The sequence below is a fragment of the Ipomoea nil genome, unplaced genomic scaffold (assembly GCF_001879475.1).
Source record: "Ipomoea nil cultivar Tokyo-kokei standard unplaced genomic scaffold, Asagao_1.1 scaffold3147, whole genome shotgun sequence".
In the NCBI taxonomy this organism is placed as follows: Eukaryota; Viridiplantae; Streptophyta; class Magnoliopsida; order Solanales; family Convolvulaceae; genus Ipomoea; species Ipomoea nil.
Genome location: NW_017619575.1, coordinates 1,738,861 through 1,756,328, shown reverse-complemented (window position 1 = coordinate 1,756,328; position 17,468 = coordinate 1,738,861). Strand labels below are relative to the sequence as shown.

General features: G+C 32.3%; 2 protein-coding genes across 3 annotated transcripts; both read right to left on the bottom strand.

Annotated features, from left to right (window-relative positions):
• Window positions 1–1,606: 1,606 nt before the first annotated feature.
• Window positions 1,607–4,934, bottom strand: LOC109167275 ((3S,6E)-nerolidol synthase 1-like). Its single transcript, XM_019316285.1, has 7 exons — window positions 4,643–4,934; window positions 3,727–4,040; window positions 3,188–3,560; window positions 2,859–3,071; window positions 2,527–2,665; window positions 2,204–2,440; window positions 1,607–2,095 (listed from the first exon to the last, which is right to left on the bottom strand). The coding sequence occupies exons 1-7, from the start codon at window positions 4,744–4,746 to the stop codon at window positions 1,787–1,789; spliced, it is 1,689 nt and encodes a 562-aa protein (XP_019171830.1). The 5' UTR covers window positions 4,747–4,934; the 3' UTR covers window positions 1,607–1,786.
• Window positions 4,935–11,879: 6,945 nt separating this feature from the next.
• Window positions 11,880–16,667, bottom strand: LOC109167278 ((3S,6E)-nerolidol synthase 1-like). Of its 2 annotated transcripts, none has more exons than XM_019316290.1 (7): window positions 16,412–16,667; window positions 15,129–15,430; window positions 13,337–13,709; window positions 13,026–13,235; window positions 12,577–12,715; window positions 12,235–12,471; window positions 11,880–12,153 (listed from the first exon to the last, which is right to left on the bottom strand). In XM_019316290.1, the coding sequence occupies exons 1-7, from the start codon at window positions 16,576–16,578 to the stop codon at window positions 11,929–11,931; spliced, it is 1,653 nt and encodes a 550-aa protein (XP_019171835.1). In that variant the 5' UTR covers window positions 16,579–16,667; the 3' UTR covers window positions 11,880–11,928. The 2 variants fall into 2 exon arrangements, with proteins under 2 accessions (XP_019171835.1, XP_019171836.1); XM_019316291.1 differs by having other exon boundaries at window positions 11,881–12,153; window positions 15,129–15,406.
• Window positions 16,668–17,468: the final 801 nt, after the last annotated feature.

Here is a 17,468-nt window from a genome sequence, read left to right as displayed (position 1 = left end):
GCTGATGATATTTCACCTGCAAATTAAATCATAGCTTAAATTAATTAATTTGGATTGGACTGCGTGCATTTTTTTTTTTTTAATCTTTTCCATTTTTGTACGTACATACTTCATATATAGCATATGAAGGGGCCGGGATGCTGCAGAAGTTTGAAATTTAGAGATAGGATTATTCAGCAAGTGTGGCCTGGGTAACGTTATTTGGTGGGTAGATAATAGATAGATGAAATTAATGAAGTTGATGATGAGTGGTCTCAAAGACACTTTAATTTGTAGAAGTGTTGGAAAAATGCAAGCCAAGGAAAATTATGTGGTTCTTATTATCCTAAACAATTATTTTTGGATTGATTTGGTATCTTTCTTATGTCTAATTATTACTCTGAACATGGTGCGTAAATTTTAAGTCCTGCTTCGAGTGCACAGAGACGGGATTTGCCGTTATTGTGAGCCTGCACGGATAACGGTGAATTCGCTTCTATAACAATGATTATATCATGACACGACATATCTTCTTTTCATATTATCAGCCTAATTTTTTCAAAAATGAAATTTTATTTCTTGCTAAACGGCCGGCCTGATGCATTGATAATTTGATACCTATTTAAGTGTAGGGTCAGGCGGTGCAACACGTGAAATGCATGCAGTTTACTTGACTCCTGCTTCATTTGATTGTGTTCCTTATATGTGTATGTGATATTCTGAGATAGAGCTTTCACCTTAATTAGGCTATTTGGTCCTCTTCTTGAGCTTGTGGTCCTGCTACAAGTAAATGCCATATATGTCCACTTGTTGTCCCTATCATAAAAAAAATAAAATAAAAAAATAAAAAATCTTACTATAGTTAGATTTCTTGAAGTTCTATTTTTTTGAATGTTTGAGTGACATTTTTACATATAAGATGTACACTAGATAAAACTTGATAATGTATTGGAGGATAAACGGGTCCAACCCATCAAGTTAGGTCTGTTTAGCCTAGTAGACAGGTTGGTTTAGAATAATATCAAACCTGACGTATTTAGCCGGCCTAGAGTTTGCACAAGCTAATTCAAATTAAATAACTCGCCCCCACCCAAATCTCACCCCAATTTTATATTGGTATTTAAAATCTCTTAACTTTTCTATAAATCAAACCTAATAAAACCAATTATGCTATGAATACTTGTTAAACTTTTTTTTTTTTTTTTTTTTTGTATAATTATATATTTAGGTAAATAATTTCACAAACATTATATATTTATATACACACACAGACACACAGTCAAAGCGGCAAACGATAATGACTGAGAGGACGCTTCACGTGTTACTTGTCCGTTTAAATATGGTCTACTTTTTGACCCAGAAAATCGATCGGAAAGCGCATTACAGAGATCGAAAATGGTCAATAATTGTCATATTGGTCCATATATCACATCATTATTTCATTACAATAAGTCAATAATCACTTACTAAATACATGGTTAGTTTGTACTCTCATTTTAAAAAAATAAAAGAAAATTAAACTTGAACACTCGTAACATCCAATAGTATGAAGCAATTTTTGTAGGTGTTACTTTTAATGTTAGTACGAATATTTTTTGCTTTTCATTAGCGAGTGGTACAGCTATACAAGGCCCAATATATTATCCTTTATTATCTGATTTCAAACCAACCATTGATAGATAAAGACGCTATAAATAAATTATCACTATAAACCATATGGAACAAGTTCTTTACGTACTACATGTACATCACAATTTGCATGCATAATCTTATAACTACTCATCATCTCAGCGGTTTCCAAAGCCAGCTACTGTAGCCGAATAGATTCTTCGCCATTGATGGTAGAAAACATGGACATGATTTGTTTCTGAAGGATGGGTAAACAGTGAGTGTCACTATAATTGTACATCATCGGCACCATTCTAGCAATATTTAAGCAGGATTTGCTAAAAGATTCTGGAATCCGAGTTGGAGAAAGGCACTTCTTATTTATGAGCTTCCATTGTTCCGAAACCATATTCATAATTCGTTGTTTTCCATCACTTATTGACAGACCTTCATGTTCTTTTACATAGTACTCTACATATGAGGCATCATTTCCATCTTGCTTCTCGCCCTGATATATATTTCAAAAAAAAGAAATCCATATAAAAAACAAAGGACAGTGCAAATAATCATGTTAGTGACAATATTATAATAATTATAGGCAACTAACCAACTTTACCTGAGTGGCGTCAAGGTCATCTAATAGGCGTAGAATTGCTCCCACGGAAGTTATCATGTCTTCAATATCTGTAGCTCCGGCAAATGCTCCGTGGCCTAACAGGAAGAAACATGTAATGAGAACCATGGGAATTCCTGTAGTAATAATCCCAGTCTGCAAGTACTCATTAGTGGTCGGTGATTTTCCAGTAGCGAACCACTTAGCTTCAGTTATGTAAGCACTGCACAAACATTTCCACTGTCACAATAATAGTCAAAATATCAGTACAAGTCCGATCTTGAGTTTTAATATATGCCCGCATATACAAAAAAATTGTTCTATACCGCTCTTTTAAGGTGGTCAATTGGATTCCAGCCATATTTGTCGAAAACAAGGTTGTTGATATCATTAGTTGTATCAAATAATACAACCAAACACCTCTTCATATAATCTGGTAGTCCTTCTCCCACGGATAAATCCCATCTGTAAAATTAAATTATAATTTAATTCATTACATCTCATTCTTCTAAAAATAAATAATATTTAATATATTGTCACTATATATTAATTTAATATTGATGATGCATAAACATAATATTTTATTTTTAAAGTAATTGTTTTTCTCATTTAAATTGAATTTATAAACGAAAGAGATAAGTGATATTATATTATCTACCTGTTGATGGCATCAACAAATTGCTTGGTTTGATCAAATGTGGCATAAACATCAATAATGTCATCAATAAGGTATACAAGGGCGATTGGCTTCGTTAACTCTATCCTTTCTCTTGACATGGAAGGATTAGGGATGAGTGCCAATGTCCAGATGTAACATTTTAGCTGTTGATTTTTAGCCAATTCATCCTTTAGTCCAAGACCTTTCCACCATCTATAATTTTAATTTACATACAATTATATTAATTAAATGGCCTGACATGCATATAGAAATTTTATATAAATTAGAACCAATAATATAATATTGCACAAAATTCAAAGTCAACTCACCGGAGAATTTGACGAAATTCCTCTTGATAAAATGATTGGGTTATGCTATAATCCATTGTTGCCAAATTTACCAGGGTAGCTTCCCATTCATTTTCAACTCTCATGTTTTCAATAAAGGTTTTGGCTGTGAACCTGGCCAAACTCTTATGATACGGATATTGCAATGTGTTCTGAACCATGCTGACTTGGGTTTCATCAAGATGTACCATGCTTGCTATTAGAGACTCACGGCTAAACTTTGCAGCTTCATCAAGAACATCTTCTCCTTCTATGGATAGATGGGATGCTTCATGCAACGCCATCAGCCCTCTTATATCTTTGCTTAGTTCCTCCTTAAACTGTCCTTTCTCGCTAGTGAACTTGGCGAAAACATCTTTCAAGTAAAAGGGTAAAACAAAAAATTGTTAAGGACACTGTAGAAGATTTTAGTCTCATGCATCATCATCAAGTGTATTATATTATTTGTTGTTTACATAAGAAAAAAAAAAAGCAATACAATTATTGGTAATTAAGAAATAATGTCGGATGACAACTAATACCTGATGAGACATAGTAACCTTCTTGCCTAAGTAATCTGAAGCGAAGAGAAATACCATAAAGATCATTAATTTTCTCAAAATAATCAATTTTAACTTTCTGATATTGTCGCTGCAAAATGGAGCTGATTTGGTCATGAAAATGGTGCTCGATGCCCAAGTGCTGTATGGCATCTATTACATTTAGCACTTGCAAATCATCCTCTTGGAATTGGTATAGTAATCCCCTCTGCCATTCCTCCCTTTTCCCTTCATCACTTTTGAGCAGAAACTCATCCTTGGATAGTGTTGCCGTCATTTTTTCCGATCTTAAGGAACTGTAAAATAGTAAATGATTAATGTTAAATAAGTCTCAAATAATGGTGACAGGAGATATACCTCCCATAGTCTCATCTTTTTAAACTGGACCACCGATGACTAAGACTAAACATATTAATGACCTTTCATCTCACGCCACTTGCACTGAATTATTCTTTTTATATATTTTTTATTTTTTTATTTTTTGATATGTTGGTGTACAACCCCATTATACCATAGACCAGGATTCAAGTTGTATATTATTGTGAATCTCAATTCAAAAATTATGTATCTACCAATTAATACATTCTGTACATATATAAGTTAACAATTTTTATACCTATTAATAAATTGAAAACACATAACATGGTAATTACAGACACAAATTGTAGTTACAAAATATATTAAATGCACACATATAAGAATGTAGATGTTGGTTAACATGTTATACCAATTAATTTATACACGTAATTTATAAAAGCTCACCCTTTTTAAAACGCAAATCACCATAAAACAATTTTTATATAACTCAAATTACAACCAAACCAAAACTCAAACATATCTTCTTGGTCGATGAGAAAAAGGGATTGAATTATATGAAAGAAGAAGAGAAAAACAAAACCTGGAGTTCAGTACTGATTGGCATCGGAAAACCACTGGCGTGCGGCGACGACAATGAAGAGCGGTGTCTATAGAGAAGCATGGTATGGATGCATGTGAAGACATGGTGTTAAGGATTTATCTTTTAAAGACTTCTTCCCGTTTAACACACTTTCCGATTAGCTATATAATTTTACTTGAAAAGTCAATTAAAAAGAAAATTATCTAGTAAATTCTGGAAGGCTTTAAGACAATGTTTTGCCAAGCCAAACAGGGCGGTATGATGAATGTATGAAGTGATGATGCAGGTAGAGTGTTTGGGTGAGAATGGTATTTATAGAACCCCAAAATTTTAAAATCTGTACCTACCACTTGCATGACTTTGAAGCCAAAAATAGGCAGGCTCATTCTGTGTTTTTAAGCACACTAGTATGATACCCGTGCGATGCACGTGGAATGATTTGTAAAGTAAATGATATACTGTGGAATAAAATATTAAAAGAATTACATGAAAAGAATATAATTAATCACAACGAAATAAATTTTCAAGTATAATTATTAATATATATATATATATATATATATATATATATATATATATATATATATATATATATATATATATATATATATATATATATATATATATATATATATATATAAAGGTGTGTAGTTAGTATGATAATGCACAGATTAAATGTTTGAAATATTAAAATTCTAAACATCACATTTATAATAGAAGATCAAATGAAAAAGAAATTTCTTTAGAAAAAGAAATATATTCAAAATAAACTCAATGATTTTTCTGCAATTTCTACACACATTCAAGAACCTTCTACAATGAGTTTTTTGTCAAATCTTTTATCATATTCAGTTCTTCACAAATCTTTCGTTTACCTATGCACATTGGTCCACTTTCACCAGTTTTGTTAAGGATCATCATGAGGAAGAAGAAAAAAAAAATTAAACTCTTTCCAAAATAAAGAAAATAAGAAAATACAAAACCCTGCATAAGCATTCAAAAAAAACCCTGCATAATGTAGGCATTATCTATACCACTTCCAACCAGCAGAGGTTGTGCAGCTACCCAAAACGCTCATTGAGTTGTCACCATCTTCGACCTCCACCCTGTGCAAGTAATTGAAACATCCAAATCCTTGCTCCCATAACTCAATCTGCCTCTTCTTCGCATGTTGCCTCGCCTCGCCTCCGCCATGTACGGTTTCTCCACCATGGCCATTCGCAGTTTTCCTTGTGTGGTCATTGATCGCCCGCGACTGCAACGCATCAAACACCTACGCGAAATCCAAGAACCCAATCCTACGACCATTATGCCTCTAAGCCTCTGCTATATATATATATATATATATATATATATATATATATATATATATATATATATATATATATATATATATACTACAAAAATAGCCATCATTCAAGATAGAACAAAATGCAAACCTTTTCACCAGAAAGCTTTTCCAATTTATCAATGGATCCATAGCAACAATCTCCTCGCCATCCTCACTAATCCATACTGAACGTGGAGTTCCCCAGAACCTCCTTCGACTAACAGCCCAATCCCTTGCATTTTCCTGTCAAAGAACACATCTCATTAAAAATATCAAGTCATAAATTTATTATCTGAGTCGTCAAACAGATACCTCATCGGCTACTTCTTTTCTTCTTCGCCTGAATGGGATCGGCATCCGAATCTGGGTCCATTTCCTTCCCGCAATCTAAGACCTATGTGAAATCCATGGACCCAATTTTGCAACCACCACGTCTATATATATATATATATATATATATATATATATATATATATATATATATATATATTAATGCAAAGATGATATCGAGAATTGAACAGGCACCTTGAGCATAACAATAGATCACTGTTGGAAATCTCGCTATTTCCATCCAACATTTCCGTCCAACTGTAAGTTGGTCGGTATTTTAATAAAAACTTCAACTTTCAATCGCAAAAGAAGAATGGACGGAAAGTTGGTCGGAAGTTCCGTCCAACATTCGCGCGTTGGACGGAAATTCCGTTCAACATCCAATGTTGGAAGGAAATTCTATCCAACCTGTAGTGTTGGTTGGTAAACTCAAATTGACTAATAGGCATAAATTAAAAATGGTAAGAATTTTAACACTCCTGAAGAAGGTGCCGCGGAAAGTCCCCCGCATATTTTTTTTTTATTTTTATTTTTATAAAACTAAATCAGATCTGAGGGAAGCCAAAAAGCCACTTTTGCATTCTCCCCAAGTCCCAAGTCGCGAACCAAATACTTAGCAAATTAAATCAGATCTTCAGATCTTAGGGCTTCTTCCATCGTCACTCTCTATCTCTCAGCCGACGCTCCTTCGCTCCGCCCTCTTATTCGAAGCCGCGAACCGCCGCGACCTGCAGTAGATGCCACCGCCGATGCCGCCATTCCGTCTCGACTTGCCGCCGACACCGCTAGCCTCTGCCACCGCCACTGCTAGCCTCCACCACCGCTGGTAAGTCTCCCTTTGAATTTTTTGTAATTTATTTCTTCTCCTAATCTCTAAAATCAAACTGCACGGCTCAGATCTGGACGGATTCGCTTTCTTTTTGCTCTAAATGCTCTTTCTTTTGGTGACGGTTCAGATTTGGGCAACTTCGCTTTCTTTTCGCTCAAAATATACTCGCCGGAAGATGGATGATGGATGAGTATTGGTTTATGCTAAACTTCATTCTTTTCCTCTCTTTCTTTGAGTTTTTGCTGATTGAAGTTTATTGTTAATATTTTTTAACCCTTTTTTGTTTTTATTTGTTTTTTTTTGTTTTTTTTTTTGTTTTTTGTTTTTTTTTTTTTTTTTGTAATTCTTGCGCACTGAATGTTGTGGTTGGTCTGTATAGTTTGTGAATTTGGAATAGCAAAAGATTTTGGATTTGGATTAGGAGGCTTATTTAGTTTGATGAATTTAAAATGCTGGAAAGTGTGGAATGAATTTGATTTAGTGTTTAGCTTTTTCTAGATTTTTTATTAATGCATATAGGAAACTGGAAAGTTGCTTCCTAGGAATTAATTTTGACCCCATTTCCAGTTTCATGAACTTTAGCAACTTAAAGAAAGTGCCTAATATACCTGAATATTGAATCATAAATTTGTGTTTTTATTGAGTTTAAGCCAGGGTGCTGAGTGAAAATCTTGTATTGTTTAAACTGTCTGACTATTTCGTCGTGTCTATTAATTTTCTAATAGGTAAGGGATGAGCTTCGTAATGAAACTTTGCAGCTTGCTAGTAAGTTCCTAGCCAGTTTTGTCATGAAACTGTTTCTTTTAAAAATGCTATATACAGATGCATTTTAAACTCTCATCTTGTACAGGGGAAAATCTAGAAAAAGAACCAAGGATCGTGGAGCTTAGAAATCAGGTCAGATGTTTTAAAAAACTGTAGTAAATGTATACTAGACAAAGTTTTAACATTAAAGCATTGATTGTAGATGACTTTTGGTTTTGGTCAGAACATGAATATCCCTAACATGTATGGGTGCTTTTGATGGATGGTGGTGCATTTCAAGTTTAATTGATGAAATGTTTATCTCAGGTTGCTTATGATGATTTTGTTGTTGCTGGATCATTTGCAGTTTCAAGAGAGAAAAGACTTCTAAGTTTGTTTTTCCAAGTATTGTTTATGTTTTCTGTATGATTTTTGCATTTTGAAATCTATCACGGTCTAATTTTGGTGAAGGTCTACACTTGATCAAAGTCATTGAAGAAGGTTGTGGATGCTTCATTGATCAAAGCCATTGAAGTAGTGCCGAATTTGAAGGCTTATTTGGGTGCAACATACTTAAGTAGTATCAATTTAGTATATATTTTCATGACTTTTTTTTATTTATGAACATGACCATAATTTTTGTTGTAAAGAATTTTGATGTTTAAATATATTTTCAATTTTCAATTTAGTCTGTCCATTAATTTGTTGATGACATATAATTTATTTACAACATATATAAATAAAATTTTAATAATATAAAAATAATAAAAATATTCCATATGATTTAAGATTTTCCTACCAACAGTTGGAAGGAAAATTACAAAATATAATATGTGAGTTTTCCGTCCAACATTGGTCGGAATTTCCGACCAACGCACATAGTTGGACGGAATTTTCGACCAACGCACATGGTTGGACGGAAATTCCCACGTTTTAAAAATGGTGGGATACTTGCCGGAATTTCCGTCCAATTTTTGTTCGTTGGACGCTATTTCCGACCAAAAATCATAGTTGGACGGAATTTCCCACGGAGGTTTTTCCGAACGTTCCTTTTGGTCGGTATGTTGGACGAAAACGTCGTTTCCGACCAATATATCGCCTTTTCCGTCCAACATAACAAATGTTGGACGGAAAACGCGAGATTTCCAGCAGTGGATCATTACTCTTTATCAATAAATGTTTTCTAGAAATAGGAAAAAACATATTGATAAATTATAAATACGTTGTTTGCCTAGGAAATCTAGTCCAGGAACATACACCATTAATAACATCTTTTATACAGAGTAATTAAATATTTCAAAAATTGTAAAATATCTGGGATTATGCACAAATACCGCATTTACCAAACGGTGTCGTATTGCTTGGGCAGGAATTGGAGCAATTTTTTGTGGCCAATACATCTTGCTTTATTATAGATAAGATATTTGTTGTGGCTGATAATCGATTATCAGTCAACATTGTTGACTGTACAATAAAGGAACTATTATAATCCATCACTGCCATTCAATTTTCTCACGTGAATTATATTTGAAGCACTTTGATAGGGAATGAGTATCCCTTGGTATACTTACATATACGCAAGTGACCATGAGGAACAATTCTCGAGCATAACCTACCTAAAAATTGATCGACCCAACTAAATGTGGAGACCGAGCAAACGCTTAGCTGGCAGTAGTCTTCGCTCGCCTTAGGACCCGCCCTGACCTTCTTAGGTCGGGACGGCCTATCCGACCATCGTTCGCTTAGAGAGCGCAGCTGAGTCTTACTTCTTTATTTCAATCCGGTCGCAGCAAAAACAAGGACGTCAAGAACCTTAGCATACGTGGGGTATCAGCAGAGCCTCCGACCCCCCTACATGGGTCACACATGTCGCCCATGTCGACCCCCCTTCATGTGCTCCCCTTCACCCCCCTATAAATATCGTATTAAATTCTAGGAGGGGACTTTTTGGCATCTACCTTCACCTACTACACCATAGCTCGGGACTCTCTAACCTCACGTCATTCCCCGAGTTTAAGACTTAAACCAACAAGCAGACTATTATATTAAAGGACTCATCTACAATCCGACCTTGCGAATTGTATGTATTTGAGATATCGTTGCATATTTACCACATCACACTTATTTTTCTTTAGCCTTGGATCCTCATGGAAAATGGTATAGGGTTGGTGTTGTTTGTATTATCGTCAATTAGGGTCTACCTTATAAGATAGACCTACATTGAAAACAATGCTACTTTGTAATTCACATCAAAGATGTCTTTGGTGACTTTTTTTTTTTTTTTTTTTTTTTTTTTTAACATAAAGAAAACTTGTTAATTTTTAATTAAATATCTACTGCAAAGACAAACGTTGACTAAACAGAAAAAAAAAAAAAATCACATTAATTTAAACAAACCGATATCACTTTGGACCAAAGTCCGCATTGCATATTGTGGATCTTAGTCCACAATGTAATTTGCACATATCTTTTGTGGTCAAGGATAACATTTTATTTGAACATTCCTTTATATATATATATATATATATATATATATATATATATATATATAGAATAAATACTCAAAATGGTCTATCAACTATGCTATAACTTACTAATTACTCTTTAACTATCAATTTTATCAATTAAACCATTAACTGTTCAATTCTTACCCAATAATTCACAAATTAATCTTCCGTTGAATTCATTATTGAGTAAGAACTGAATAGTAACTTAATTTACTAATTAAACTTGATAGTCGATAACTAATTTGTGAATTATGACATAGACAAAAAAAATCATTTTAAATATTTACTCTTTTATTTATCTCTAGATTTTCTCAAATTTTTTGTGGGTCAACCCACTCCCCATGCATCAACAACCATTTTTTTGTTTTTTTGGACTACCATCAACTCTATTACAAACAACCATTTAATTATATATTTATTATTAATTCTAATTTTAATTGTAATTATAATTATTATGGAATACAATTTTACACATTTTGTCTCATTTTACTAGTTTTAGTATTTTAAAACTATTTTATGCTTTATTTATTACTTCACATTTTAATATTTTCTTCAAATTTTAAAATTTAATTTTTAAAAATATTTAACAATACTTTTAATATAATTTTAAAGTATATAAATTTTATATACGAATACTAAACTAAATATTACCCAAAAAAATATTGTGTCGCCGGACTCATCGACCGGTGACCACGAACAAGCTTATTTAGTAGCAACCAATCTATATCTTTATTCCTTAGCCATATGCAAAACAACAAACTATATTAAAGGCGCTCAATTATGATGTAGTTAAGAGAGGTGGTAATTGGTAAGAGGTCGCTCTCCTATAAATATAGGTTTCGTCTAAATAATGTGGTAACTGGTAAGAGGTCACTCTCCAATAAATATAGATTTGTCTCAATCAAGTACATATAGTCTTTGAACAACAATAATATTTCACAATTTATTGAGATTTTGCTATTCCGTCCTTATATTTCAAAATAATTTTAAGATTCATCTTTAGTCTTAGAAATTTATTTCCATAACAATTAAATATTACAAAAATAAATTGTATACAAATAACTTGATTCAAAATTGTTTTAATTTAATTGAATTAGATACATATATTTATTAAGATTAGAGATCAAAACTGCTCTGATTTCCGCCAGAAAACAGTAATTACTGTGAAAACCAGAGCAGTTTTTTGGTGCTCTAGTTTTCGGCGGAAACCAATACTTTGCTTTTTAATTTTTTTAATAAATAACATAATTTTTAATATTATTATAAATATTTTTATATTTTAAATAAAATAATTAAAATGCTTAATTATACAATTGTACTCATTTTCAAAAAATAAACCAAACATATCAAGACAGTTTTTGGGAATGCAATCAAACACAGAAAATGAGTTCATTTTACAGAATTCATTTTCCTACTTTCCAAACGGACCCTAAAATTTAAAGCAATGTATACATTACACTTTATATTCTAACATGCAAATTGACCATTGATTGTAGAAAACATGGACATGATTTGCTTTTGGAGGATGGGTAGACAGTGAGTGTCACTAGCTATAGTTGTACATCATCGGCACCATTCTTGCAACATTTAAGCAAGCTTTCCTAAAAGATGTTGGAATTGGAGTTGGAGACAGGCACTGCTTGTTTAGGAGCTTCCACTGTTCTGAAACCATATTTATAACGCGTTGTTTTCCATCACTTAATGAAACACCATGGTTTTCTTTTACGTAGTACTCTACATATGACGCATCATTTCCATCTTGCTTCTCACCCTGCCATATATTTCATAGAAATCCATGTCAGAAACAACATTAACAAGTAGATACCATAATTACAGGCAGACACAACTTTACCTGAGTAGCGTCAAGGTCATCTAAGAGGCGAAGAATTGCTCCTACTGAAGTTATCATTTCTTCAATATCTGTGGTTCCATTGGATGCATCGTGGCCTAACACCAAGAAGCTGGCAATCAGAGCCATGGGAACTCCTGTAGTTATAATCCCAATCTTCAAGTACTCATCAGCTGTCGGGCAATTCCCGGTAGCAAACCACTTTGCTTCAGTTATATATGCACCGCACAAACTTTTCCACTGAGACAATATAATAATAGTCAGATGTAGGTCAGTCCAAACGTATCAACTGTATGTTAATTGGGTTTTAATATACATTCACCAAAAATTGTTTTGCATGTATACCGCTTTTTTAAGGTGGTCTATTGAATTCCAACCATACTTGTTGAAAATAAAGTTGCTGATATCATTAGTTGTATCAAACAGTACAACTAAACACCTCTTCATGTAATTTGGTAATCCCTCAGCCACTGATATTTCCCATCTGTAAAATTACATTATAATAATTAATAATGTAATAAATTACATCAATTCTTTTAAAAGTAATTATTTAATGCAATGTATATATATATATATATATATATATATATATATATATATATATATATATATATATATATATATATATATTCCTTATCACTTATCAGTGCATACAAGAAATGTTGTATATATAATCCATCATAAAAATATAAATAATAACTGTTTCACAAGTTTAAGTTGAATTAAAAAAGAGGATCAATATTTCCAAAGAGAGAAAGAGAGAGAGAGAGAAGGAAAGTAAAGTGATTATATACCTGCAAATGGCATCTAAAAATTGAATGGTTTGGTCAAATGTTGCATAAACATCAATAATGTTATCAATAAGGTATACAAGGGATATTAGCTTGGTAATCTCTACCCTTTCTTTTGACCTGGAAGGATCAGGGAGTGCGAATGTCCAAATGTACCATTTTAGTTGTTGTTTTTTGGCCAACTCATTCATGAGTCCAAGCCCTTTCCACCATCTACAATATGAATTTATGATTAGATTAAATAACCTAGCTAATATATAGAAAGTTCAAATAAAACCAACAAAATTGATGATCAAAATTCAAAGTCAACTCACTGGAGGACTTGGAAAATTTCTTCTTGTTGTAATGATTGGGTAATGCCATAATCCATAGTTGCCAAATTTACCAAACTAGCTTCCCATTCATTTTCAAATCTCATATTCTCAATGAAGGTTTTGGCTTTCAACCTGGAAAAGCTCTTATGATAGGGATTCTGCAATGTGCTCTGAACTATGATGGCTTTGCGATCATCAAGACATGCCATGTTTGTTATTAGAGAATTTCTACTAAACTTTTCAGCTTCATCAAGAATATCTTCTCCTTGTATGGATAGATGGGATGCTTCATGCAACGCCATCAACCCCTTTATATCTTTGCTTAGCTCCTCCTTAAACTTTCCTTTGTCATTGATGAACTTGGTGAAGACATCTTCTTTTACACAAATAAAGGACAAAAGAAATTGAGGCTAAGTATTGCTTTACTTCGTCTGAAGAATTCTTTCTAATTTCTTATTAACATTATTGTTGGTAGTAGTCAGTGTTTAGCCTACGCATCAATATGCTAGGCCATTGTTAAGGAAATTTGAGTTTCACGTACTGGAGCAATTTACATGAACTGTTATATATATATATATATATATATATATATATATATATATAATACATTTGGTGCGGCAGGTGCATATTGCACCATTAAGTATGCATTAATGCACCACACCTAATGGTGCATTTATGCGTTCCTAATGGTGAGTGATCGCACGACCGCATTGAAAGCCCTATCCGCACCGGAACCTGAATATATATATATATATATATATATATATATATATATATATATATATATATATATATATATATATATATATATATATATATATATATATATATATATATATATATATATATATATATATACACACACACACACTAGAGATCAAATGCGAAGGAGTCCTCAGGTAAAATATATATGAGGTGAAATCTCAGTCATTGATCTTGCCGAAATCAACAATCCAAAATGAAGAAATATTTTTTAAAAAAATGTGGTGGCATTATGGTAATTTTGCGTAAGTTCAAACGTCATAGCTTAAGGTGCACAAGTTTAAAGCTTACCGGACGTAAGTTTATAGTTTTTGGTGCCTATGTTTAAAGCTTAAGGTGCTTAAGTTTATAGCTTAATGTTCGTAAGTTTATGTTTAAGGTGCATATGTTTAAATCTTTAGGTGCATATGTTTAATGTTTAAAGTTTAAAGTGCATCACTTTCTAGTTTATGGTGCATCGGTTTAACTCTTAAGCTGACTACTTACGGACTCTAGGTGCATGAATTTAACTCTTAATTAAGGTGCACAACTTTGATTCATTAAGAATATCGACTTCCATACTCTAGGTGCATAAATTTAAAGCTCAATGCACATTATTTGTGCATCGGTTCAGCATTTAAGGTGTATCACTTTGAAACTTAAGATGCATCAGTTCAGTACTTAAGGTGCATAATTTCGACACTTAAGGTGCATCAGTTCTAGACTTAAAGTGCATAAGTTCGAAGACTTAAGGTGCATCAATTTGAGAATTAAGGTGCATAAGTTTGAGACTTAAGGTGCATATGTTTGACACTTAAAGTGCATTAGTTCGTGACAATTAATCATTCTCATCTCTATGTTGCCAAGAAGTGAAAATTTAAAATAAAAAAAATCCTTTATTTGAGCTGTAAATCAACAGCTCATGTCTTACCTTAATTTTTTTTTACTTAAAAAGACCCTTCGCACATGAACCATCATCTATATATATATATATATATATATATATATATATATATATATATATATATATATAGTTGAATCAAGTTAGTACCTGAAGGGATATGATATCCATCTTGCCTAAGTAATCTGAAAAGAATCGATGTCTCAAAAAGTTCTTTATTGTCGCGAAAAAGAATTCCAAATTTGTTATATTGACGCTGCAAAATCGATCCAATTTGGTCTTGAAAATGGTGGTCAATGCCCAGGTGTTGTATGGCATTTATCACGTGTAGCACTTGTAAATCATCTTCTTGGATTTGATAGAGGAAATTTCGTACTTCCTCCATTTTCTCTTCATACTTGACCTCAGGTTCATCCTTCCCAATTTTGCTAATAAATGGAACGTCCTGCTTCCTTAAATATTTTAGAAAAATTAGATGGAAATTATATATCTTGAATGAATAAACATCTACAAATTAAAAACAATACTATTAATATATAAATTAATTTAAAATGATAGTATTAGTTTATTTTGGAAGAATTATATGCTAATCAAAATCAATTTCAAATATTAATAAATATATTAATCATAATTTATAATATTGAGTAAAAAGGGAAATGATAATTTTCATTATAAAATTATAAGAAAATAGCACAATGGGCCACAAGGAGACAAATATTAATAAATATATTAATCATAATTTATAATATTAAGTGAAAAGGGAAATGATAATTATCATTCTTGAATTATAAGATAATAATAGTATAAAAGACTACAAAGAAGTACATCAATTTAGGTATAAAGTTTTTTGGAGTCTCCCACAAAGAGTTAAATTTAAAACTTTAATTTGTAATTATCAATTCAACTATTTTAATTATCAATCATTATTCTATGGACAATGATCTACATAGATGTGTGAACCATAAATAAAAAGTTTTGTCAAAATTTTTTAATCGTCGGAATCTTGAGTGAGTATCGGTTATTGGATTTAATTAGATGCACTACAATGTTAAGTTTGAGTGTTTTATTAAATTTTTTTGAAGTTCAGAGACTTAATTGCACTTTCGAATAAAGTTCAATGGTCTATTTGACCCTTTTCACAATAAAAAAAATAATTACAACCAAATCTAATCCTTCATTTTTTGAAAGTTACTGGCTCTATTACATTGTAGTATCTGTTCATATACTTTCTCAACCTACTGAAACACAAAGAACCAATAACGTCTCCACTGAGGCTTGAACCAAAAAACATAATTAAGCATAAATTTGAATTGATGAACCAATTAAAACATAAATAATTTTGATGGTCAAATTATAACAAAGAAGAAGAGTACGTAAAGTATACTAAGCTATGGATACAAGTGTGCAGTAATTAGTGAATTAGAATAGCATACCCGGAGTTCATTGATTGGCAACGGAAATGAAATGGTGTACAACGACGGCGGTGAAGAGCGTCGGCGCCTTTGGAAAAGGATGCATGTGAAGAAATGGTGGGCGGCGGCGGCGGCGGCGGCTGTGCATAATTTAATCTCAACAAAGTGTTAAGTGGTAAGAAACTCATTTATATATATACTCTAAAACTCCTTCTCAATCTAGAAATTAAATGCTCATATGCTTGCTGTTATATAACCTTTCCAGGTACGTTTCTGCTGAAACTGAAAGGTAGTGTCAAATATTGGATAGGAAATGGAGTGCTATATATAATGGCATAATAATATAAATATCTTTATATAGAAGGTTGACTTTTCTATTAAAAGATAGTTTAGAATTGATCTGAGCTACCATTATTATATTATTGGGAGGATGATATAGCGAATGAAATAAAACATAGAAAAAATTATTGTTTTGGTCTTTTAATCCCTAATTTTTAATTTGGTTGAATTGATTCTTCAATTGTTTTAAATTTTGTTAATTAAATGATTTAATTTAAATCCTTAATCACTGTTTTGATAACTAACGGAATCAAAACAGTAGTTTTCTCTAAAAGATTGCAAAAATATACTGAATACCTTCTTTCTTGCCACTAATTTAATTCTATCTACATCTGTTTGTTCGGTAGTGGAATTCTGACATTCTGGAAAATGAAATTCACATGTAATGTTTCCAAAAAAAGAAAATTGAAATTCACATGTAACAAATTTAAGTGTCGGTTTGACTGGTTAGTTGTTGCATTTGCTTTTATAATTTCTTTTTCTTTTTTTTCTTCGCTCTCAATCTCAACGGCCCCCATACCCCGCGTAGACATAACATCTAGGAGGATGTAAATCACAGTAATTCAGCTGAACACACATGCTAGACCTTTGTTTACTGCGCATAAGAAGTTCCCCTCACTACCACTGATAAGACTCGATCCCTAATCTTTCTCCCCAAACTTCACCCCTGTATCCAACTGAACTGCACATGCGGTATCTTATTTTAAAAGCATAATAGGGAGATTTTTACAAGAATGAA